Below are 25,840 nucleotides of genomic sequence, written 5' to 3' on the forward strand. Positions count from 1 at the left end.
CAACGACTCTATGACTAAGTCTACCTCAAAGTTCGCTACTGGAAACTCCCAGCACGTGGTCAATGAAAGTTATAGGGGTTATGGAAGAGTGGCGGATAGTTAGGAATTATTGTTAGTTGTAATTTACTTTATAAACATAGAGATAACGATCGATTAGAAATCACTTGTATTCTCACACACACTAGAGAAGAACTCATAATTCTCTCTACACATTAGCATTCATTGTAACATTAATCGAAATCTCCAAACACTTGTAACCTTTTTTTGTGATTAATAAATTGGTGATCGACGAGTTGTCATCACCCGGGGTTTTTTCCTTTGATCTAGACAATATCAAGGGGTTTTTCCTCGCAACAAATCACGTTGTTCATTCCATTTTCATTTACATAATCACTGTTATCATTTTTGCACTAGACCTCACATTACATATTTGGATACATTATCCTTAGCAGATTTTTATCCAAAACAGCTTTGACTTGTTTCTTTACCCATACAAACTTAGTCTTCTTTTGGGTTAACGAGGTTAAAGGTTGAGCTACTCAGGAAACTTTTTCAGTGAATCTTCTATAGTAACCTGTAATCCTAGAAATTGCCTAAATCTGTGGGCGTCTTAGGGGTTTTCCACTCCTTAATGGCTTATATTTTTTACGGGTCCACCTGAATTCCCATCTTATTCATGGCATGTCCTAAAAATTGAACTCCTCGCATCCAAAAGTCACACTTTGAATACTTTTCATTGAGTTGCTCCTTTCTAAGAAGTTCTAGAATCAACTTCAAATGCTCCCCATGCTCATTTTCACTTTTTGAATAGACCAAGATGTCATCAGTAAACACTATCATGAACTTGTCCAAGTATGTCTTGCAAACACGGTTCAAAAGGTCCAAAAATATTGCGGGCGCATTGGTCAAACCAAATGGCATTACTAAAAACTTGTAGTGCCCATGCTTTTTTTTGGAATGCGTTCTTTGGTATATCATCTTCCTTGATTCTCATTTGATGATATCCTAACCTTAGATCGATTTTTGAGAAGTAACTTGACCCTTGTAATTCATCGAACAAGTCATCAATTCTCGGTAGTGGGTATTGGTTCTTGATTGTCACTTTGTTCAAGTCTCTATAATAAATGCACATTCGAAGCATTCCATCCTTGTTTTTAACAAATAGAACAGGGGCTCCCCATGGCAAAAACTCTTGCATCTTCGAAAGTACTAGTCAGTAGGGCGCTTTAGCAACAGGGGCTGCTCCGACAATAAGTCAATTCAGAATTCAACTTATGATGAGGTGGTAGTTCAGGAAATTCTTCGGGGAATACATCGGAATACTCGGATACAATTGGTGCGTCCTCAATTTGCCTTTCTTTTTCCACCTTCAACACATAGGCAAGGTAGGTGACATATCCTTTCCGGACACATTGATTTGCCTTCAAGCACGAGATAAGGTTCGGTGTTTCCCTTGGCTTGTCACCGCAAATCACAAGTGTCTTATCGTCGAACATTGGGATTTTTATCAACCTTTTATCACAAACAATCTCGGCATTATTCTTTGCTAACCAATCCATCCCTACAACAACATCAAAACATCCTAATTTAATTGGCATGAGGTCTATAGGAAACGTTTGGTTATTCAAACACAAAGAACATCCTTGAATCATTTCTCCTACTTTCAGTATTTTTCCCATCTGACAATTCTATCGTATATTCGTCATTCAACTTACAAGAATCTAATCCATTCATAGGTCTAAAGGTTGTAGAAATGAAACTTTTGGTTGCGCCGGTGTCAAACAAAAAAGAAGCATAAACGTCATTTAGTAGGAACATACCCGTCACCATGTCTAGTGCTTGGCAAGCCTCTTCTGATGCTATCACAAAGGCACGTCCAGCAGGCCTTCCAACATTTGTCCCTTGAGTGTTTTTGGGTTCCTACAGTTGGTGCGGATGTTGCCAAGCTCTCCACATTCATAACACTTAGGTGGTTTCTTACAATACCTTGCGAGATGTCTCGTTTTCTTTCAACGGTAGAAAGTGGAGGGTTTGCACAGTCCATCGTGCACTCAGTTACATTTGTTTCACGGGTTCTTACATATACCATAGTGATAATTGTGACCCTTGTTACATCTCGGCCTATTCCCGCGATAACTCTTCCCTCCACTTCCAAAGTACCTACCATTACGTCCTCCAAACTTACTTATATTTGCCCCGGTATCAAACTTCTTAAAGCTATTCCCTTGATAATTATTAGTCTTAATATCATCACACTTCCTCTTCAACCCATTAAAACCTCTCACAATTTCATATATTAACACAACAGCAATCTCGATAGCCTCTTGAAAAGTAGCAGGCTTGGAAGCCCTCAATGATGGCCTAATACCTCCCAATTATCTTTGACTCTGGGGTCACCAAGTGCGGTACGAGCCTAGAGAGTTCTTCAAACCTTGTAGTGTACTCTAAGTACGCGGTTCCTTTCATTTCCAGAGAAAGGAACTCCACGTCCATTTTCTCAATCTCATTCACTGGGAAAAATTTCTCAGTCACCAACTTCTTGAAGTCTCCTAAACTCATGTGGGTGAGTGAATCTTCTCCTTTAGTGCCTATTAACATGTTCCACCAAGCTAATGCCCCCGCTTTTGAATGAAATTGCAGCAAATATGGCCTTGTCAGCTGCTAAGCAGTCGCTGATGTTTAGTATGGACTCCATCTCTTCGAGCCACCTAATGGCTCCAGTAGCTCCTTCAGTACCATAAAATTATGGGGGTTTACATGCCATATAGGTCTTGTAGGTGCAACCTTTCCTTTCGGCAGTTGTCTCACGATCATCTTGCCTTTCCTTGTCGTTATTTTGATCCTTATAGTGGTTATTTTTATCCTTGTCGTTTCCTCCTCCTTTTTTAGCATTCAGTTGAGCCACAATATTGGGTATGGCTTTGGCGATGCCCTCATGTCACACCCAACCTACGATGGAAATGTCGGGCGTGAGCTGATTGCTCACAGCTCTCAAGGTACTATCATGCAATATCTAAAATGATAATATCTATTAATTAAATCAAATTTTCCAACAAGTTCAAATAAACCAAATACATTATTCTTAAATAAGACAAATAAATAGTTCAATTCAAATTTAAATCTTGATTCTCTTCTCTAGCATGCAAACCCTAAATTTCTTCAATAATCCTGATAATTAAATCATACGGTGACCTGCATATGCGTTAAAAATACAAATAATTTGTCAACACGAGGTTGAGTGAGTAAAACACCAGATAAATGAATATATTATAAGTAAATAAAATTGCAAACTATATCAAGTGATATAAACTATTCAACCAATTGAGCAAGTAAATATGTTGTCTGTAAAACCATTTTCATTTATCAGACGTTGGCTACTACGACGGTTGTATGATCATACTATTCCGAGATTATGAAGGACCTCTCCGAGCGTTTCAAATAGAGCAAATAAGAATATAAAACGTTAGGTATAAATTGGTATACACACATGATTTAACAGTTGCAATTGAGTATTATATAGTAATAAAATATCTAATAACGCATATGTCCCCAAAACAATAAAAATAAGTAAAAGAGGGGAGTGAGATACTAATCTTATATATCAGATGAGAAAACGATGATAATAATACAATAAGAATGAGGACGGTCGATCAAGATTAGACGATAAAGCCTAGTAAAGAATAAGTGCGGAAACAAATAAATATAGATAGTTGACGGATTGAAATAAAGTTGGGAATTTGATGATCTATTATTATTATTATTATTACTTGGATTTATTTGTTTTATAGATCTTAAACATGTAATATATTTTAGTTAATATATTTAATATTATAACTTATTATGTAAAAATATACATGTTTATAATATATAAGTATAAAAAGGTTAAATTAAATCATTTAAATATTTATGTATAATTAGTTAGTAAAATCATTTAAAATATATATATAATATATTTTATATATATATATATACACACATACATAGGGTTTTTAATAAAGATGTGGAAAAACACTTGTAACATTGTCGGTTTTTATAAAATATATTTTATTTATCTTTTATTATAGCTATTATTAATTAAAAATAATTAAATATTATAAAATTACCAAAAATAACCAAAAAAGGGGATGGCTGGGGTTCGAACCCGTGACCAGCCACTCCAAAGCCTAACCATGGGTGCACCAGCCAACTGGGTGGTGGCTAACCTGGTTATAACATCAAACCGTTTAATTATAAACTAACAGTAATAATTCCCAAATCAGTTTAAACCCTAGAAATCACAATTGAGTTAATCAGTAGTTGTTAATCAATTACATGTTAGGGATATCGGGTCCTGTCAATTGACTATCTCCCACTTCTCCCAAACACACAAATGATCTACATTTACGGCCATATAAAGCTTCGAATGGCGTTGCTTGAATGCTAGTGTGATAGCTATTGTTGTATGAAAATTACACTAGATGTAAGTGAGTATCCCAATTTCCTCCAAAATCTAAGACACATGTCCTCAACATGTCTTCCAATGTTTTAATGGTTCTCTCACTTTGACCGTCGTTCTGGGGGTGGTAGTACCTAAAGCTTACTGAAAAGATTTCCAGCAATTCGAGGTAAAACAACTATCACGATCCGAAATAATCGAAATTGGTACACCATGGCGAGATACTATCTCATACACGTACAACTTAGCCAACCTCTCCAAGCTATAATTTTCCATTATTGGTAAGAAATGTGCAGATTTTGTTAGTCGGTCCACTATTACCCAATTTTAGTCATCATATCTTGCAATCCTTGGCAATTTCGTCACAAAGTCCATTGTGATTCGTTCTCATTTTCTTTCGGAATATTTGGTTGTTGCAACAGTTCAGACGGATTCTGATACTATGCCTTAACCTTGTAACAAGTCAAGCATTTTCTCACATTGGTCGCAATCTTCTTTTTCATTCCGGGCCACCAATAATTAGTCCTTAATCCATGGTACATCTTGTCGCTTCTGGGGTGAATTGAATATCTTGACTTGTGGGATTGTCTTATTCTCATACCTCATTGCTCCATCACTAGCGTTTACCAACCGTTTCTCCATTCCCATCAACTCTTAATTGACAAGCTTTTCCATATTTTGTTTTGTAACAATTCGGGTTTTCCATATTTTGTTTTGTAACCGTTACCCGACCCATTTGTAAGTTCGAGCTATTCTATCAATAAAAATACCGCATTTATCGAGTTAATTAATTGTTATAATATTACTGTTTAATTATTTATTTATTATAGATTTATAACTTTCAATATATGGCAAATCTAACCCTAAACTAAACTTTTGTTCAAATGTGTATCCATCTATATTCTATAGGGACTAAAGTGAAAACTTTGTTATTATAATTCAATAATCTGTTTAACCAGATCCAACCCAAACCCTAGACCCAATTTTACAAACCTGTTTATACTAAATCGTGACTTGGACCTCAATACTCGTAACTATGTAGGCAAATGAATCAACATTTGTGTTATACATTCCTAGTTCGACCCAACCGACGTTCTAATTTAGTTATGTTGATCAATGTTGATCTGTTCTACCTAATATACTCTGCCAACAATAATACAATCGTGTTATACAAGATAGCGATTGTTATAATCAAATTAAACTCAGAATTAATCCTCTAACCCTCGTCGTCAAAACCCCTCAACCCAATTAGATTATCATCATTGTTTGTATGTCCGGTCATCACTAAGTTTAGCCGGCCACTGTTTGTTCAAACTAACCAGTTATATATCACAATACCAGGTAATTGGTTTATGAATTGTATTCGGGTTTTCCATATTTTGATGGGAATGGAGAAACGGTTAGTAACCGTTACACTAAAATAGAAACACTTGTCCGAATAAGCTAAAAGGAGGAGTGAACCCTTTCCTTTTAAAAAGCTTCAGCTTCCCTAGAGAAGCTCCCGCACTTCCTATAAAGGGAGACTTCTACAAAACGATAAATCATCTCATTTTCTCTACTTCCTCTTGGTTCTTAATCTATTATCACCTCGAAATCGTATCACATTACTGATTCTCACGTCGGAGGCTGGTCACAGAAGACCCCCTCCTGCTGTGAGGCTAACAAGTTGTGTTCTTTGATCTTAGCAGGTTAGGAAGCTCTGTTACTATCAAAGTCTTGGACTACCATACTTTCGTTGACACTATACCCGTTGTAGCAACAGTAACCATTACCAAAAACTCATAATTTCCCTCCTATACTCAGCCAATCAACGAGATTTGGTAAATCACAACTTGCACCGGCTAAGCGACTTTCATGAGGTTATATTAGAAAACTAGTGAAAACAAGATTCGAACCTTATAACACTCTTAGGGAAGCATTGGTATACCATTGTATTAGTATTTGAAGGTTTATATATTATTTTAATTTTAATTGAAGGCTAGATTTTCTGGGAAGTCTATGCTCTACGCCCTACAGACTCCCTCTTTTTGCATCTTGGACCACTTCGGCTAGGAGCGGTCAACCCTTAGTGATAGAAATCCATGAAGTTAGAGGAATCGACGACAAGTTTTAAAGTCATAGAAATATATAATAATGAAAGAGAAGAGAACAGAGCCAACAACCACATGTAACAAAAATGAAAGAAATACAACTTATAACGTCACTTTAAACCACTTGGCATGCACGTGTCTACAGATAAAATCAATTCCAAAATGATCTGGACCCACCTAAATTATACCGTAAAAAAAACCCCAAGTTTTGCAACATTAGCAACTCGAGCCTAGGTGGGTAAACTGGCAACATAGTATTTGGTAAACAACACAACCATCATGCCAAAAGAATATCTGATTTTAAAATACGAAATTAATAGTGCATATACTAGCACACACATATACTACAATGGGGCATCAAAACTCTTAAATATTCTTATTAGCTATTCAATTACAAATATATATTAAAAGTTTAAAAAGACACATTAATATCTTTTATATCTATATTTCTATCAGCAATTCACTCGGCACAACTGAATATACAAGAGAAAAGAGTAATGTGATATGACTTGTAGAGGCGTGTGACGCCTTTAAATCTAACGGTTGTTAATGATCATGAGTTGAGAATTCTAGGGATGAGCTTAAGTCAACGTGCAAACTCCGACTTTGCAAAAATACCCAACTGTTGTTCGGTTTCCCAACTCGACTTAACTCCGGTCCAACTTTCCGGTTCGAATTCCTGGTCACATCATAATCATCATTTATGTTAATGATTTGTTCATGGGCCCAACTATCAAAATCAACCCGTCATGTTGTGGGCCTTATTTTTAAAAGGTAGGTTCCCACTTTCCACTAGAACCATAGGGTCTTTAATCTACAAATTTTGGAATTTTCCAATTTTGTTTAAAAGTCAAGTTAACATTTTTAGAAGTCACAATATGTAGGAAGTTGGTTTATTACCTCAAGCTTGGACAAGAGTTCATTGGCGGTTTGGGCAGAGACGATAATCCTGCGAGCATTAGTGGTGATAAAGCCTTCGTCAACAGCATTGTCTATGAAGGATAGTAGTGCGTTGTAGTATCCATCCACGTTCAACAATCCTACCTATAATTATTCAAGCTCTTAAAAGTGATTGATTTTGCTTATGATACCATGTTTTAATAGAACTAATTGAACTGAGTGTTGGTCTAAAATATAGATCAATGACCAAATAACAGAGTATGCGTATGATTTATGGTATATTATATATTAACATAATAACATACGCGTGTTTATGGAAACCATGTAGTAAACCCTATATGATTTGGTACAAGTAGTATGACGATGACACTCTTCTATTACTCAAAACAAATACAAAGGTACTTTTAGCCATTTTATCTACCGGTTTTTGGTGGATCCCTAGCTGTGCCCATGTAATCACGTCAAGAAGTTCCTCGAGAGTTCCATAGCCACCTATAGATTTTTCAAAGGTAAATAATAATTAATAATGACCGATATTCTATACATGAAAAAAAAACACATATATATATATATGTGTGTTTTTGTTCTTTTTTTCATGTAAGTTGAAAAGAAGATAGAACTATATTTCAGTCATTGTCACATCACGTCATCTTGAAGTAAAGGTGGTTTGAATAATATGCATGAAAACACAAATTTCATAGTTTCTATCAAATAATAATTCAGACAATAATAATACCAGGCAAAGCTATAAAGGCGTCAGCCTGATGTGCCATCTCAGCTTTCCTTTGATGCATATTTAACACTAGTTTTACATCACCAACAGTTTCCCCGATGATCTGAAAATTTTCAACATAAAAGTTTTTTTAATGATATAAAAATGAAAGGAATTTTATTGACCATGTCACTTGCCTCCTTTGACATAAGCACTTTAGGTATCACCCTGCCATAACAACAATAAGTGATGGTCATATCCTATGACAATTTATGTGTATACAATGAATATAAACCACTTATATCTGACCTACATCATATAAGCATAACAATTTGTAAGTAAGATGTATATAAAATAAGCTAAAAGATATATTCAACGAAGAACACACTCTTTAAAAACAACTAGACTTCACCTATTACTAATTTTGTGAAACTCAAACTCGCTCTAAAAACATGTCACTAGTGTAAGATACTATAAAATAAAATAAGTTTAATAAACTTTCATTACCCTAAGACATGGCAGCCACCATCAAATACGGCTTTGGAAACAATTCCCATTAATCCGATGCTTCCTCCTCCATACACCAAATCAATCTTCTTTTCAACCTGTAATTTTTCAATAATTTTATACAATTTTATTTTATTTATTATATTCCTAGTAACATATAGTATTTAAGATGCTAATATATTTATGTTATGAAGACTAACATCTTCTTAACTACGACCAATATAAGATTTGATTACACGACGAAATATGTATATTGTGCTTTTCTTTTTGTTTATATATATAAATAATTAAATAAACAGGCCTTTAGCTTTGTTGACTGAGGCAACCAATTAAGTTCGTTTATTTGCTATTAATTAAAATAGAAGAAGATGTGAACATAGAATTACCTACGTGTCTAGGATGAGCTAATTACAAATATTATGTATTATTTTATAGTAATTTATTTTGGATCAGATATATAATTTAAGAAATAATTTAGAAAACTAATAACTTGATGGTGCACCATGTCGGCGCATGACCAACACGGCTAAATATTAATTTATTTCTAAGTTTTTTTTTTAAATGAAGAAGTCTCGTCTTTTATATATAACACAAACCAATCTACATCTGATCTGGATAATGGGTAAGCGAGCAACAAGCTGTGCCGCTATCCCCTTTTAAATCGCAAAGCCTATTCTACTAAATATAAATCCTTGGTTCCTCGGGCTCTGCGAGTCACTGTGGACCACCTTCTGCACCCACTCCAAGAAGCGAACCGCCTCGGGAGCTAGGGATCCAAAAGTGTCGAAGGCAAATGGAATAAACATGTGCTGATTCTCCAAACACGATGTTTCATGCTTAGCAACCTTCCTAGACTCCGCTCTCAAAACCGCATGTCCCGGTACGAAGCCACTGTCTCTCAGCCCCACCAACGGGGACACCCCAGTAAGGTCAACACACGCATGCTTACCCCCTGCCCAGCCAAACACAAGAACATCCGCAGGACGCAGGGTAGATCTTCCCTCTCGCGGATCAGTCAAAAAGTTAACAAGTGTCTCTTTCTTGGCTGAGATCCCGGCACGTCTAAGCACATCTCATAAGACATCTCTAACCCAGTCATGACGATACTTGAATCCCGGCAATTCCTTACAGTGGAGGGCATGCTCACCAAATCTATCCAAACAAGCTTTTTTACAAATTGGGCATAATTCATCTGGAGGGAAAAGGGGAATCATAAGCCGGTATTTAAGGATGGCTCTGTATTCAACTGCCGACATCCGTTGCCCAAGACCTTCAATGGGCACAACAGTCATAAAATCCTGGGCATGAGCCCCCTTAAGACAAGCTAAAACTGCATTTTGTCTCGGGGTTATATCGAATCGCTCCTCCAAATCATGTACGTGTTTACCATAAAGAGCTCTCGCCAAGGTTTGTTGAGGTTTCTTGGGGGCGGTCTCCTTATCAGTAAAACCGCCTATATCAAGGTCCGGGAGAGTTGTTCCAATATTACCAAGTGCAAAAGAGTAGTCAGGATCTACCCCCATAACACCAGCGTTTCGCAAGACGTGGTCCTGCAATTTCCACGACTGAGACCTGGAAGCCACAAAGGCATATGTGGAGACATCCTCAGCCGAGAAAATTCCTAAGCCTCCGCAACGGATATGGAAGGAAGCCAACCTCCACTGGAGGTCTCCAAAATGCGGTCCTCCACACACAACAATATCTTCAATTGCCCCACGCGGGCCCGCATCAAAGATGGACACAGCCTCTTTGACATGTTCAGGTTGACAGGTTCGGAGCCCAAACACTAACTTAGCAACCCCCAAGCACGAGCGCAACAAAATGAGCTCACTTTGGGGGTCCCTCAGGTCCGGCAGGCGTTTCATAAGTTCAGCCGCCCTAAAAGCTCTTTTAGTTGCCAAAGACCGAATAAACCCTGCATCCCGACTAACCGCTCCCCCCAGGAGTTTAACTCTCATAGCAGGCATGCTAATCTCTCCAGGGAATAAACCCAACACTTTCTTCGAATCATCACATGACAGCCAAAAAATCTATGTTTTTTGAATATTAAGCCTAAGCCCTAGAGACGCCCCCTCTAAGTGAATAATGCCCAACGCTCTAGCGACCTCCTCAGCCTTACCAATAATAGTGTCATCGTCTAAATACCAAGCATGGAAGGGCAAGGAACAGGTCCCCTGCACCCTAAGGATGAGCGGATGAAGAACCAACGCAAAAAGAAGAGGGCCAATGGGGTCCCCTTGCTGCACCCCAGTAAAAGCCCCAATATGAGTATCCCCACATATAAACGGGTGGGACGGGCATATAAAAACTGGACCCATGGGAAGATGGATGGACATATGCAACTAACTTCCCTGAGAAGAGTCATCCGATCCACCTCGTTGAAGGCGTTAGAAAAATCAACAGTGAGCATAGCCAGGGACCCGTCAGAATGAAACGCGCTCAAAAATCTGTTATCACTATGCAATACCGCTTCTGCCCCATTAGGGATGCCAACCCCGAATTGAAAATCCCCTAGATAAGCAGCCACTTTTTTTCCTATTTTACGCATAGCGACTTTCGACACCAATCTTCTCCAAATGGCCCCCACTGCGATGGGTCTAATTCCATTATCAGGCTTCAACAGGGGGGTCAACGATGCCGAAGCAATGAACTCCGCCAGAACTTTTGGACAATACCCCCCAAGCCACAAGTTGACAACATCAGTGATGGTCTTTAAGAGCCCGAAGGCGGTCGGAGACCCCTGGCCACAGAAAGCGTCTAAAATATGTTGGCCCCGTAAACCATCCCTCCCACAAGATGTACCTTTCGGGAAGGTTTTAATACATTCCAACACACAATCACCGTCCACCTGCAAGGCTGATTCCGATGGCACGACGGAAGGCATGGTCGGGGGGTCCAGCACAGGATGTTTATCAATCAGTGCTCTCAAAGTATCCCCCCCTGGCAGGCGCGACCCCGGATGAACACAGGACTTTATTCGCCGCTGTGTAATGGCCGTCCGCTACCTTCCGGAGGCACTGCTTGATATTTCCCCCTCCCTCTTCTTTATGTTGGCAATCCCACATCACTGGAAGTTCAAGGAGCGGTAGCACCAACTCTTCTAAACCTGCCCCATCTTTCCAAACAGCCAAAGCCCGCATAATGGAGCTACATTGAAGCGATTTCCTGTTACCGGACCTTCGTTCTTGCCTAGTAGCCGGTTTGACAACACGTAATGTGCATCGAGGCAACAACAAAAGTTTAACCCAAGCCTCAATAGAGCTCGGGGCATCCACCACTTTACGGAGCCCCCCTGACAAAGCCTGGGCAAAAGCCATGCGACACGCGGGCGGGATACTCTTGACAGTGGTAATAAGAATGGCGAGGATGCGCTCAAAGAGAGCGACATCTACCACAAACGTCTCAGACTGACCACTCCCAAGTTCCACCTACGAATCGCGGGGTTGAGGGATCCCCACAATTAAAATCAAAGTGAATTTATTGTGAATTTATTTCTTTTACCTTTTTTTTCTTTACAAGATCTATAACTAGTTATAACTAAAAATAACATACGTTGACGCATATTATAATTTTTTTGACCCAACTTACATTTTCTTGATTCTCTTGTTTCATCTTTCACTTATTCAATTTGTAGTTTACAAAGCTAAAGAAGATTGATTCAACTTTACCACGTATAATAGAGAACGTTTTAACTAAGCTAGGTATATATACATATATACTTATATTTCATACTAGAAAGTTACAACCCAATTTCTAACATATTATTCAAAATATTTAAAACCAACATATAGTTTTCACGTTTTTTTAATTAAAGAAACTTGTTTTAAGTCTAGTTTTGTTTTTGAATTTTCTTTACTCTAATCAACACTTGAAATCTTAGCAACTTGGTTGACGAGTTATCCTACATTCCTACTAACTCACTAGTACTTTAATCGCTAATCAATAATAATAATAATAATAATAATAATAATAATAACTTTTGTATGATTCATACACCGCTAAGGCGCTAACTCATCATTGTGTGTGTGATTAGAAACTAGCATGTATTAATTACAATACAAAGTAAATATTGTGTGTATATGTAACTACTTACTTATATAACTAGTTACATTTACAGAAATAAATAAATAAAAATATTATATACTAGAGTTAGTAGTCTATCATATCTATTGTAGGGCTTCTAGCTAGAAGATTCATGTTTTCTTTTATAAAACTTGAGGAATGATATCTACAACCATGAAATGTTAGCCAAATTCAGGCCAGGGCAAATTTTAATCACGTGTTTTATATATTATTTTTTGTAAAGAATCGTTACAGTCATTTGAGTAGAGATCTAATTTATGGAAAGTATTTAAGTTAGAGGACAATAAGAATGCAAGTATTATGTTTACGTATTAATATGATATGAAGTAGCTTATCAAACAAAATCTAAAAGAACAAAAAAGTATAAATTTGATCTATATTTTTAAAATTTTTATAATATAATAATAATACTGAAAATATAAGATAACTCAGAACATAATGATTTGAAAAGAAATAAAGTCACACTAGTGATAACATAGTTAGAGGTTTGATATTTCTACGCCATCCTCAACGTCAGCCGGATATTTGATGAATCCTCAAACGATCATCTAAAAAAGGTGTGAGATTACATTATGAGTGAAATGCTTATAACTGATAACCAATAACTAAGTTACTACTAAAAGGAAAGTTTTTGGTCCATTTATGACACTTCTTTTATACAATAGAACATAACATATTTGTCATTTTTCTTCAACTTATTTTGACTTAATTTTCAAGAGTACCATAAAAAGTATTTCAATCCGATAGTAATCATTTTCCTAAGCATCCACTATATATTCTAAACAAAGAGCTTTACATGCTCTTGAGTCTTCACTTTTATGTATGCATTTTGTTTATTTCTTTTTAACACTTTTATCTAACCATGGAAGTAGAGACATATAAAGACGTACCAACTGGTTGCCTAGTTCGACGGCAGCATGATGGTAGATTGGATTATTGCCGGAGCTGCTTCCACAGAAGACACAAATCCGATTAAATCTAGATGGTTTCGCGGTTAACGCCTCCATTGCTCCACCTTGTTTAAGATGATTGTTACTTTCCATTTATGGAAATAATGCTCTCTTCTTCCTTATATTATTGTTACGTATCTAGAAGCTAGGGAGAGAGATAAAGAGAGATATGTGCGAATGATAAGAGAGATGGGTTGTGTTTATATATTTGCAAAACTTCTATTAGTATCCAAACACCTGGCAACATCCCACTATCTAATTTGCTATTTTATATATACAAGACACTGACTGATCGCTTTCAATATTCATGGTGCAAAACATCATCTAGTTTTTTATATGCTTTTCATGTGCTTTACTTGATCATTTACATCAATTTATACAGAGATCGAGGTAGCGTCAAGTAATAGGAGGTTTACACTACAAAAAAATGAAAAAGGGTAGAGTACTGGAGCGTAGAATGATTGGTTATGGAGAAATCAGGTATTGGTCATTATTAGGTCGGGTGTGAAACCAGGTATTGGTTTAAAAACCATACCTGTTATCACCGTTTCTGGGTAGGGTGTGGAACTACGTACCTTATACCCGGGTATTTTAATACCCTATTTTAAAGTAGTTTTTAGGTTTTTTAATGGGTTACGCTTTTATTTTGTCCTGAGTGTATATATATATATATATATGGGATTGTTCAAGAGAGAAATGATATTATTGTAAGATATGTGAGAAATGAATATGGACCACTAGTTTTGTTTTAAGTTTTAAATGCTTAAAGTTAAATAAAGAAAATATTAATTATTTTCTTTCTTCAATTAATATAACTAATAAACCATAATACTTATTTACTTAATTAATATAACTAATTAAATTATTATAATTAGAAAATATTAAGAACTCATTTATTTTTATAACTTACTTTTTATTTCTTGAATTTTTATCCTACACAAGTATAATTTATTCATACATTAAAATTTCTTTCTATCCAAAACTAATTTCTTCCAACTCAATATATTAATATTCATCAACACATACTTACATTATGATTAATAATACCAAAAAACAATTTTACGTGTGTTTGCATTAGATATCACACAAAAAACATACAACCTACACAAAAACGTATAATCTACACTTGTTCTAAGAATAAGACAACATATAACCTATACACGAAAAACATTTAACCTACACACAAAATTCATCATCAATAAAATACACACGCACACGAAAACATATAACCTACATACGAAAATTTTATCTTACACGAATACAATTTATTCATACATTAATTTATTTTCAAAACCAATTTCTTCAAACTCAACATATCAATATCCATCAACACGTAGTTACATTGTGATAAATAATACAAAAAACTATCTTACACATGGTTGCATTAAATGTCAATAAAAAATATACAACCTACACAAAAACATATAGTCTACACTTGTTCTAATAATAAGAAAACATATATGACACACCCCGACCAAAGGCGGCAGAACATGTCGGGGTGCAACGTGATTGGACAAATACACAATACACTATTTAAAGTGGCAATATTTATTTAACTCATTTATTTCATAAATCAATAATCAACACATTTCGTTCACACAAACAGTTTGAATACAAGTAACATTTATATTGTTTGTTTTACTAATATCCTAATGGTCTTGGTAACGTTTTTCATCAAGCCCTCGAGTCAACGAAATTCAAATCTGTAACATTTCATAAAATAAAGTTTGTCAACACAAAACATGGTGAGCAATTCATAAGTTTGAGCATATAAGTATATAGAAATAAAAAGCCACAAAACTTGTATACAAAACAATAAATAATAGCAAATTTAGATATGCAAAAGATAAATAGTTCGGACCCTTTCTAAATGGTAACAACCAAGTATACTCGGATCATAGTGTCCATGAGGCTACCCGCCGCATGCTAAATAGTTATCATTAATAAGAATACATTAACGACACCCTCCATAAAAGAATACCAAATGGATTTGGGATTTCGATTCGGATCGCGATACCGTTGATAAGGGGATACCAAATAGATCGGATTTTGTGAGGCCAACCTGCCTTAGCATTCAAAGTTTAGCATTCAAGTGTGGCTACCCGCCAAAGCAATAAACATTTAAGCAAGTAAGCATATATCACCAAATCGAGCATTTATTTAAGTAAAATATACAATCACGTTTGTGGGTTTAAAGATTCAAGTAAATAAAGCATTTAGTTTGATAAGTATGAAATGTCACCCCAAAACGGAAGATGAAAAAACAGGGAGTACTCACCTCGATTGACGAATCGGGAAATAATACATGATCGACATACAAAAAGCTTGTGAACGAAACGAACGAATCCGACTTGAAAGCTAATTGAAAACGAATAAATAATATATTGACGAACTTGAACTTTAGTTGAAACCACATTTGAAACAATAAACGAGAAGGTTCGGTTGTTAATCAGGTTACCGGTTAATTTGCTATTGATTAGAGACTCATACTTAATTGCTAATTAAAATAAAATAATATTATCTTATTGGGCTTTTAAATAGCTAAACCAATATTAAAAGAGACAAGACGGGTTTTAAATCAAGGGTTCGGTTTTATAAAAAATGAATAGATAATAAAGCTTATAATGATATTATTAATGATAAGATAGTAATGATAATAATAATTTTTAAAAAGATATGTTGGATATATGTATAAGATAAAGATATAATAATAACCATATTATTGTTAATAATACTAATATAGTATAATACAATTAATAATAGTTAAAGTATAACGATCTTAGTATTAATTGAAATTTTGTTGATAAAAATAATAATAATAATAAATAATATTGATAGTAAATAATGATACCACTCTCGATGTCGGTTCGAGTTCTAAACGAGTTCATAAAATAATATAATAATATTATTGCTAATAATTAATGATAAAAATATGGTTTTACTAGATAATAATAATATGATCTTTAATAATATTAATAACAACTTTAATATTTATAATAATAATAATATTAATAATAAATACATATAATAGTAAGCTTAACATATTAATACTAATAATAATTTTTATGTAATAATATTAGTACTAATAGCAACCGAAATTTGTTAAGTATAAAAATAGCACCAAAACCGATCTAGGATGAGACTCGAACCCGTGACTTATAGTTCAACAATTTATGTACAAACCAACCGAACCAAGATAACGATTTGTTAATTAAACTCGTAATTAAACCCAAAATTGTTAGTTTACCTATTAGTTGTTCATGAGGTCGTCGGAGATGAAGACACGGAGGGTTGCCGGAGCCAAATTTTGGCCGCCGGAAAAACGTATAAAAGAGAGAGATGGAGAGAGAGAGAGAGACGGCGAGAAAGGGAGATATAGAGAGAGAGAACCGAAGAGAGCTTGAGCGAGTACACGGCGGCCGGATTTCCGGTCGCCGGAAAAACGCGGGGAAAAGGGGTTGCCGGGAGTGTGCGAGAGGAAGAAAAGGTTCGGTGGTGTCGGGTTGAGGTCCAGAAGGGGAGAGAGAGACGGTCTTAGATCGGTGGTGGCTTCGGAGGTAACTTCTCGCCGGAAATGGAGGTCTGCCGGCGCCGAAAATCAGCATGGGGTTTAGGGTGGCGGTTGGGTGATGTTATGGTTTAGGTTTAGGGTTTTATGTATTTATATATATATATATATATATATATATATATATATATATATATATATATATATATATATATATATATATATTTTAGTTATTTGCAGACAGGTCCTCCAAGTCCTAAATATTATACTAAAGGTTACAAAACTTAACAAATTGTTAACATAGATCGAGAATGGCAAGAAGTACCCCTTACCATTTGTAAACAAATTTCATGTTAAATGAACAACGATTAGTACACGCCTACATGACGGGCTTGATGAACTAAGTATGTGAAAACTTTAAAGATCGACTTAAATGATTAATAAAATTACTGGGTCGGGTTTACAATACACCATGGGTTTGAAATATAATTTATTAAAATAAATCGCCAAGGAAAAATCAAAACCCGAAATTTGACGGATGTCACAGTATCCCCAACTTTTTGAAAATTTCGTCCCGAAATTAAAATAAACTCAAAGGAAGTAATTACTAACGAATGTCGCTCTTGATAAAATAAGTGCATGAAAAAAAATTAAGCAAAGAATAACGTCAAATCCTTGCATGATTTGAAAAACGCTACAAATGAGAAACATAATAAAGGCACTTATATATAGGATGTACCAGCGGCGTATCCACCATGCCCTTATCATGATTTCGCATTTTTATCGTTTTTCTGCCATCATCTTCGGGTCTGAGTTATCGCACACAAGTGTACTTACTATGGCTTCCATACGAGGATTTAGATAATTAAGTGTGCACCCATAATTATTTAGATCGTCGTATGGTGCACATGGTTCGTCCCATTGTGTGGTTTAAAAAGACATATTTATATATTATTATTATATATTTTTTTGAAATTTTAAACATTTGAAACGTGCATAAATCTGTTGAATTTTAATAATGAGAACTCTGATAGAAGGAAATGAGAAATCCAATAAAGGAAACGAGAATCCAAAGAGTGAAAAATGAAAGATCCAATAGGTGTAAATGAGAAACCCAAAAGTGAGTACATGAGGTCGGGGTAAACAACGTTACAATTAATAATAGCGTACGATGAGTTTCATACGTGAACAAACTTGAGACTAAAAGAAATTGAGAATTCGATTGCGTGAAATCACGAGAATGAGGTGAGTTTCTTTGGGGTGACGCATACATGTATCAATATAAATAAAATAGCATCTAGTTAACAACCAAAACCATCGATGAAATGTGATAAAACGTGAATGCGGCCACTATTGTGAAACCATTTATATAATCGTCATTATAATAACGGTTTCTAATAGCGCCAAAACTTGTAGACAGCCACACATAGGTCGTTAATAGATTAGATGAAATGATATAGAATAATGCATAGAATCGTGTTTACATAAATGCTCCAATATAAATAACATAGCCATAAAAAATCGTTTAAAAGATACACGAGAATTTTTTTTTTGGCTAAGTTAAGGTTTTGAAAGTATTACACAAATTGTTATTGAATAGTTTGCATTCGCTCACGAAAATCAAGACACAAAAATGAAATCTCATGTGCATAATATTGTCATCGAAACATCTCATCAATTGAAAAATAAAATCGCAATAATTGTGAGACTCGAATTTAATGTCGAAATATGTAGATCGCGTAGCGTATAATAGACTAAAACTGAAAATGAGGTCTTAAGTAAGGTCGTTTTATTGTTTCTAAGAAATGTACATAATAACAAAGCATCGCGGTAACTCGTTGCCAGGGAAAACATTTAAATCATTATTGAATGTAAATCTTTTAACCCAAATTGTTAAAGGAGTTTGTATACATAAAGTTATTGTGATGAAAATAAATTATATAAAGTGATGATGCTTGCGATAATAAGAGGTAATAGTTGCGTAAATCGTTATTTAACAAGATTCAGGTCACAATATGAAGCATAAAGTATTTATAAATGCGTGTCAAAAGATTTGCAAAGTCATGGTCATTAAGTTTATGCAATATGGTGAAAGTTGTAATTTATTACTAAATAAATCCCGCATTCAACATTCAAGATGAAACCTCGTATTATAAGGTCTTTATAAGATTTATCACCTTAGGTGACAATATTTAAAATCTTGACATCATACATATAATCATTTAATAACCTTTGAATACAAATCCTCAGTATAAAATTTGTTGTCATGACAATACCATATATATGTATATATATATTTTTAAAAATTATTCATAAAATACGAGCATGGCACGTAAACCATTATTATCATTATTGTTATTATTTTTTATATAATTTAAAAGTGATTATTTGAACACATGAGATTGTTATACGTACACTAGTTGTATATATATATATACATAAAAAAATTAGGGAAAAATGAAGCTCGTGTGTGTATGGAGGGGTCTCAGGCTTCGTACGGTGAATGAGTTGGAAATTTTAGTAGTAGGTGAGAGTGTTTAGGTCAGCTTGGGTAGTTGAGTTTTCTTAAGTTAAATCGATGGGGTTTGTTGAGTTTAGGTCTTTTGAGTGGGTTAATCTTGGATGATTTGTGTGAGTAGTGGTTGGGCTATTAGAATGATGCTTGCTTATTTGAGTTCGGATAAGTTGATGGGTTGGGTAAGTCAACCTTGACTAGTTTGGGTTTGGATTCAGTTTATACATGTATTTAGTAAGGAGTGTTTGGGTTTCTATTTTGATATCAAACTCTATGGTTGGATGTGAACGGTGTGGTGATATGGTTTGGTACATTTTCATAGCATGGGTCGAAGGATTTGAGTCATAGTTGGGTAAGCTTTGGTTATTGTATGTTCAAGGTATTTTGTGGATGTGTTTGTCGGTGTCTTTGAAGTATTTGGATAGTGGGCTTGATAGGTGTTTGTGGCGTAAAGGTGTCGGTATTTAAGGCTTTTTGTTGGGTTAATGTTGTACATCTTGGATTTTGCATGGGGTTTGAGTAGGTGAGGATATAACGTTGATGTGTTAGGTTTCGTTCATATCGAGGGAGGATTTGAGTGCTCGGGAAAACTTTTGTAGTGGAAGGATGGTTTGATTTTTGAGGCGGTAGTTTGAGAGGGAATACGGGTGTTTGGAAACTTGGTTGCGTCTAGGGAGATTTTTTTTTTTACTAACAAGAGGTATTAAATTGAAAGTATCATAATTTATAAATAATGTTTGAAGCATCCATGAAAATTTTTTATAATTATAATCACAAGTTAATATATATATATATATATATATATATATATATATATATATATATATATATATATACAAATATAATTTTTGAGATCTGAGCGTGTGAATCACACACTTTTTTTTATAGAGATTACAATAAAAAAAAATTTGCTTATGAGGAAATTTAAAATACGTAAATTGAATGTCAAAATTTGTTATGGGGTATCAAACATTGAATGATGAGTGACGTTTCGGGAATATAAAGTTGCGAAAAGAATTTTTTTTTTTACCAAGTTCATTATTTAACTTCGTGTGATGGAGAATATCATGGTAAGTTAAAATGACCGGCATTGTAAAATCGAGAAATAACAAGTAGACGATTTTTTTGTCCTTAAAGTAAAATTTCTATGAAGTTTTGCGTGAGGATTTCAAGAAAGTTACAAACTATAAGTTTGCGAATTTTCTTGAAAAATCAAAGCAAAACTAACATAAGAAATTTAAAACGAGTTGTATCATAAGATGCAAGTTTTATTGGTGACAAATTTATAATGAAGCAAAAATGCATAATGAAAGTTGTTGTAAAATAGATTTTAGGTAATGAGAATTCTACCATGGGTATTATGTGATATAATTAAAACGTCGTGAAAAGTTTAAATAATTAATATTGTGAAAGGATCGTTCAAAATAAACGGAATAGTTATAAAAATGAATTTTTTTTGTACAAGGACTTTAAAGAAAATTTAAAGTTTATATAATAGAAGATTTACTTGAAAATTCAAAGTAAAATTTGTCATGAAATCTTTTTAATATGATGAAACTTATATAATGAGAATTTTGTTTGTAAATCGTCTTAATGAAAATAATGGCATATTAAAATCATTATGAATAGAACAAACTCTAAATATACATATATTTATTTATTTATTTATTTTTTATTAATTTTTTTTGTAACGAAGAGATTTTAATGAACTAAATTTGCAATAAAAATCCTTGTGAAATCAAAACGAAAAAATTGATGTAAAACTTTACCATATAGAATCGCGATATAAAATAATTATTAACAAATAAGAAAAAAAATAACATTTATAAATGAGGACTTGTGATAAGAATTTTATAACAAAATAAAGGAAAAATGGTTAAATTTCTTAAAACGTAATAATAATGTTTTAAGATTTAAAGGTGGAAAAATCGCGCATGAACCACCATGACTTGGTATTCCGACACTAAAAACATTTTTACAAAACTACCATGTTGGGGTCTAAACATGTGCGCGTACCACCGCGTCTTTTCATGTTTTCGACTCAAATAACAATTGTAACAAAAATAATAAATTGGAATACAACGTCATGTCAAAACACTAGTCCACGAACCACCGCGGTCCTATTGTTTTAACATCGAAAATTAGGATGGCGAGCGAAACGTTCGCATTCGACAACTTAAAGTGGTCATCTCATATGAGACAATCTTTAAGGAGATTTGAAACAATGGGATCCAAGATAAGCTCGTGATCCATAAAACACAATAAAAACTGATGTTTTTGCGTTTTAAGGTAAGGATACCTTGGAGTACTATGAAAGTGTGTGTATGTGTATATTTATGATTTGATCAATAAATAAGTATATAAATACACAAGTGTATTGAACAATCAAGTAGGGTAAACACGTATAGGCAACACGTATAAGGACCCTAAAGTAAAGACTATACTAGGTCGTTAGGTCTAACCACCTATCCTATAGTCTTGTGGCTCTGATACCAATCTGTCACACCCCGACCAAAGGCGGCGGAACATGCCGGGGTGCAACGTGATTGGACAAATACACAAGACACTATTTAAAGTGGCAATATTTATTCAACTCATTTATTTCATAAATCAATAATCAATACATTTCGTTCACACAAACAGTTTGAATACAAGTAACATTTATATTGTTTGTTTTACTAATATCCTAATGGTCTTGGTAACGTTTTTCGACAAGCCCTCGAGTCAATGAAAGTCAAACCTGTAACATTTCATAAAATAAAGTTTGTCAACACAAAGGATGGTGAGCAATTCATAAGTTTGAGCATATAAGAATATAGTAATAAAAAGCCACAAAACTTGTATACAAAACAATAAATAATAGCAAATTTAGATATGTAAAAGATAAATAGTTCGGACCCTTTCTAAATAGTAACAACCAAGTATACTCGGATCATAGTGTCCATGAGGCTACCCGCCTCATGCTAAATAGTTATCGTTAAAAAGAATACATTAACGACACCCTCCATAAGAGAATACCAAATGGATTCGGGATTTCGATTCGGACCGCGATACCGTCTATAAGGGGATACCAAATAGATCGGATTTTGTGAGGCCAACCTCCATAAGACAATACCAATATTGATTAGAGACTCGTACTTAATTGATAATTAAAATAAAATAATATTATCTTATTGGGCTTTTAAATAGCTAAACCAATATTAAAAGAGACAAGACGGGTTTTAAATCAAGGGTTCGGTTTTATAAAAAATGAATAGATAATAAAGCTTATAATGATGTTATTAATGATAAGATAGTAATGATAATAATAATTTTTAAAAAGATGTGTTGGATATATGTATAAGATAAAGATATAATAATAACCATATTATTGTTAATAATACTAATATAGTATAATACTATTAATAATAGTTAAAGTATAACGGTCTTAGTATTAATTAAAATGTTGTTGATAAAAATAATAATAATAACAATAATAATAAATAATATTGATAGTAAATAATGATACCACTCTCAATGTCGGTTCGAGTTCTAAAAGAGTTCACAAAATAAATATAATAATATTATTGCTAATAATTAATGATAAAAATATGGTTTTAATAGATAATAATATGATCTTTAATAACATTAATAACAATTTTAATATTTATAATAATAATGGTAATAATAATAATAATATTAATAATAAATACATATAATAGTAAGCTTAACATATTAATACTAATAATAATTTTTATGTAATAATATTAGTACTAATAGCAACCGAAATTTGTTAAGTATAAAAATAGCACCAAAACCGGTCTAGGATGAGACTCGAACCCGTGACTTCTAGTTCAACAATTTATGTACAAACCAACCGAACCAAGATAACGATTTGTTAATTAAACTCGTAATTAAACCCAAAATTGTTAATTTACCTATTAGTTGTTCACGAGGTCGTCGGAGATGAAGACTGCCGGAGATGAAGACACGGAGGGTTGCTGGAGCCACATTCAGGCCGCCGGAAAAACGTATAAAAGAGAGAGAGGGAGAGAGAGAGAGAAATGGCGAGAGAGAGAGAGAGACAGAGAGAAACGGCGAGAGAGGGAGAGAGATAGAGAGAGAGAGAACCGAAGAGAGCTTGAGCGAGTACACGAGGCCGTATTTCCGGTCGCCGGAAAAACGCGGGGGAAAGGGGCTGCCGGGAGTGCGCGAGAGGAAGAGAGGGTTCGGTGGTGTCGGGTTGAGGTCCAGAAGGGGAGAGAGAGACGGCCGTAGATCGGTGGTGGCTTCGGAGGTGACTTCTCGCCGGAAATGGAGGTCTGCCGGCACCGGAAATCGGCAGGGGGTTTGGGGTGGCGGCTGGGTGATGTTATGGTTTAGGTTTAGGGTTTTATGTATATATATATATATATATATATATATATATATATATATTAGTTATTCGCAGACAGGTCCTCGAAGTCCTAAATATTATACTAAAGGTTACTAAACTTAACAAATTGTTAACATAGATTGAGAATGGCAAGAAGTACCCCTTACCATTTATAAACAAATTTCATGTTAAATGAACAACGATTAGTACACGCTTACATGACGGGCTTGATGAACTAAGTACGTGAAAAATTTAAAGATCGACTTAAATGATTAATAAAATTGCCAGGTCGGGTTTACAATACAATACGGGTTTGAACTATAATTTATTAAAATAAATCTCGAAGGAAAAATCGAAACCCGAAATTTGACGGATGTCACAATATAGCTTAGATACGAAAAACATATGACCTAGGCATGTGTTGGGTATGTGTATCTTTTTGTAGTTTATATAATTGTTGATGTCAAATTACATATGTAAGTTATATGCTTTTTGTATGTTGTACATTTTTATTTTTCAAAACAAGTGTAGGTTATATAACTTTGTGTAGGTTGTATATTTATTGAACTTAAATACGTTGCTATATGCTAATATATTGTGTGGAAATTATTTTTTAATGTAAAGAAATACTCCCTCCGTCCTATTTTAAATGTCATGGGACCCAAAACACACAAATTAAGAAATGTTTGATCATTTATTTTATGAGCTGTAAAATGACAATAATGTCCTTTAAGTTATTATGGCTAAAAACATTGGAAACATCTAGTATATGTAATAGTAAGGGCACAATTGGAAATTGATTTATATGTATAGAAATGACATTTAAATTGGGACAACCAAAAATGGAAAAATGGACATTTAAAATGGGACGGAGAAAGTTGTATTATATGAATAAATTGTATTATGTTGAATAAAATGAAAAATATGTAAATAAAAAATAAATCTAAAGTATTGTTTTTATCTTTTTAATTATTATAGTTAAATTAGTTAGATATATTAATTAGAGATATTTATTATGGTTATATTAGTTGTATTAATTGTAGAGAAAGAGTATGCATTTATTGTTGTATTTACATCTTTTTTATTTATTTTTAAGCATTTAAAACTTAAAACAAAACTAGTGGTCCATATTCATTTCTCACATTTCTTACAATAATAGCATTTCTCTCTTGAACTTAAACACACACACACATACACACACACACACATATATATATATATATATATATATATATATATATATATATATATATATATATATATATATATGAGAGGGTTATTTTGAGAACCATGGTGAGTTTTAAGAACTTTAAGAACTTAATTTTGAAACACACATTTAATTAAATGATATGAAATATGTCGCTGGGATTAGATTTAATTAAAAAATGAAGTAGGAGAGAGAATAAGTATTTTTGATAATTACACAAATTTAAACGTTAGTTACACATGTGTAAGAATTCGATTCGGTGTGTAAAAAAATACCGTAATTTTTTGTACATCACTTACACTTGCGTATTACAAATGTGTAAAAAAAATTCGAAAAAAAAATAGTTACGTTAAGTTCTTTCGAGTTCTTAAAACTCAAAGTGGTTCTCAAAAGAAATTAATCCTATATATATATATATATATATATATATATATATATATTGCATAAAAACGTCAAAATCAAAATGGTAAAGATTAACATAAGCAAATAAGATAAAAGTTCATGTATATTATCAAGCAAAAGTATTACAAAGATATAAGATTTACAAAAACATAAAAATATAGATTTATAAATCAGGTA

General features: G+C 33.8%; 1 protein-coding gene across 1 annotated transcript; it reads right to left on the reverse strand.

The window, feature by feature from the left end:
* Nucleotides 1-7,064: 7,064 nt before the first annotated feature.
* LOC143576606 (cytokinin riboside 5'-monophosphate phosphoribohydrolase LOG4-like) lies at nucleotides 7,065-8,257 on the reverse strand. Its single transcript, XM_077060896.1, has 4 exons — nucleotides 8,162-8,257; nucleotides 7,847-7,917; nucleotides 7,426-7,569; nucleotides 7,065-7,204 (listed from the first exon to the last, which is right to left on the reverse strand). The coding sequence occupies exons 1-4, from the start codon at nucleotides 8,217-8,219 to the stop codon at nucleotides 7,112-7,114; spliced, it is 366 nt and encodes a 121-aa protein (XP_076917011.1). The 5' UTR covers nucleotides 8,220-8,257; the 3' UTR covers nucleotides 7,065-7,111.
* Between the last annotated feature and the right edge of the window lie 17,583 nt (nucleotides 8,258-25,840).

The sequence above is a fragment of the Bidens hawaiensis genome, unplaced genomic scaffold (assembly GCF_021521415.1).
Source record: "Bidens hawaiensis isolate Kalapana, Puna unplaced genomic scaffold, B.hawaiensis_p1.1 tig00000001_1, whole genome shotgun sequence".
Lineage (NCBI taxonomy): Eukaryota > Viridiplantae > Streptophyta > Magnoliopsida > Asterales > Asteraceae > Bidens > Bidens hawaiensis.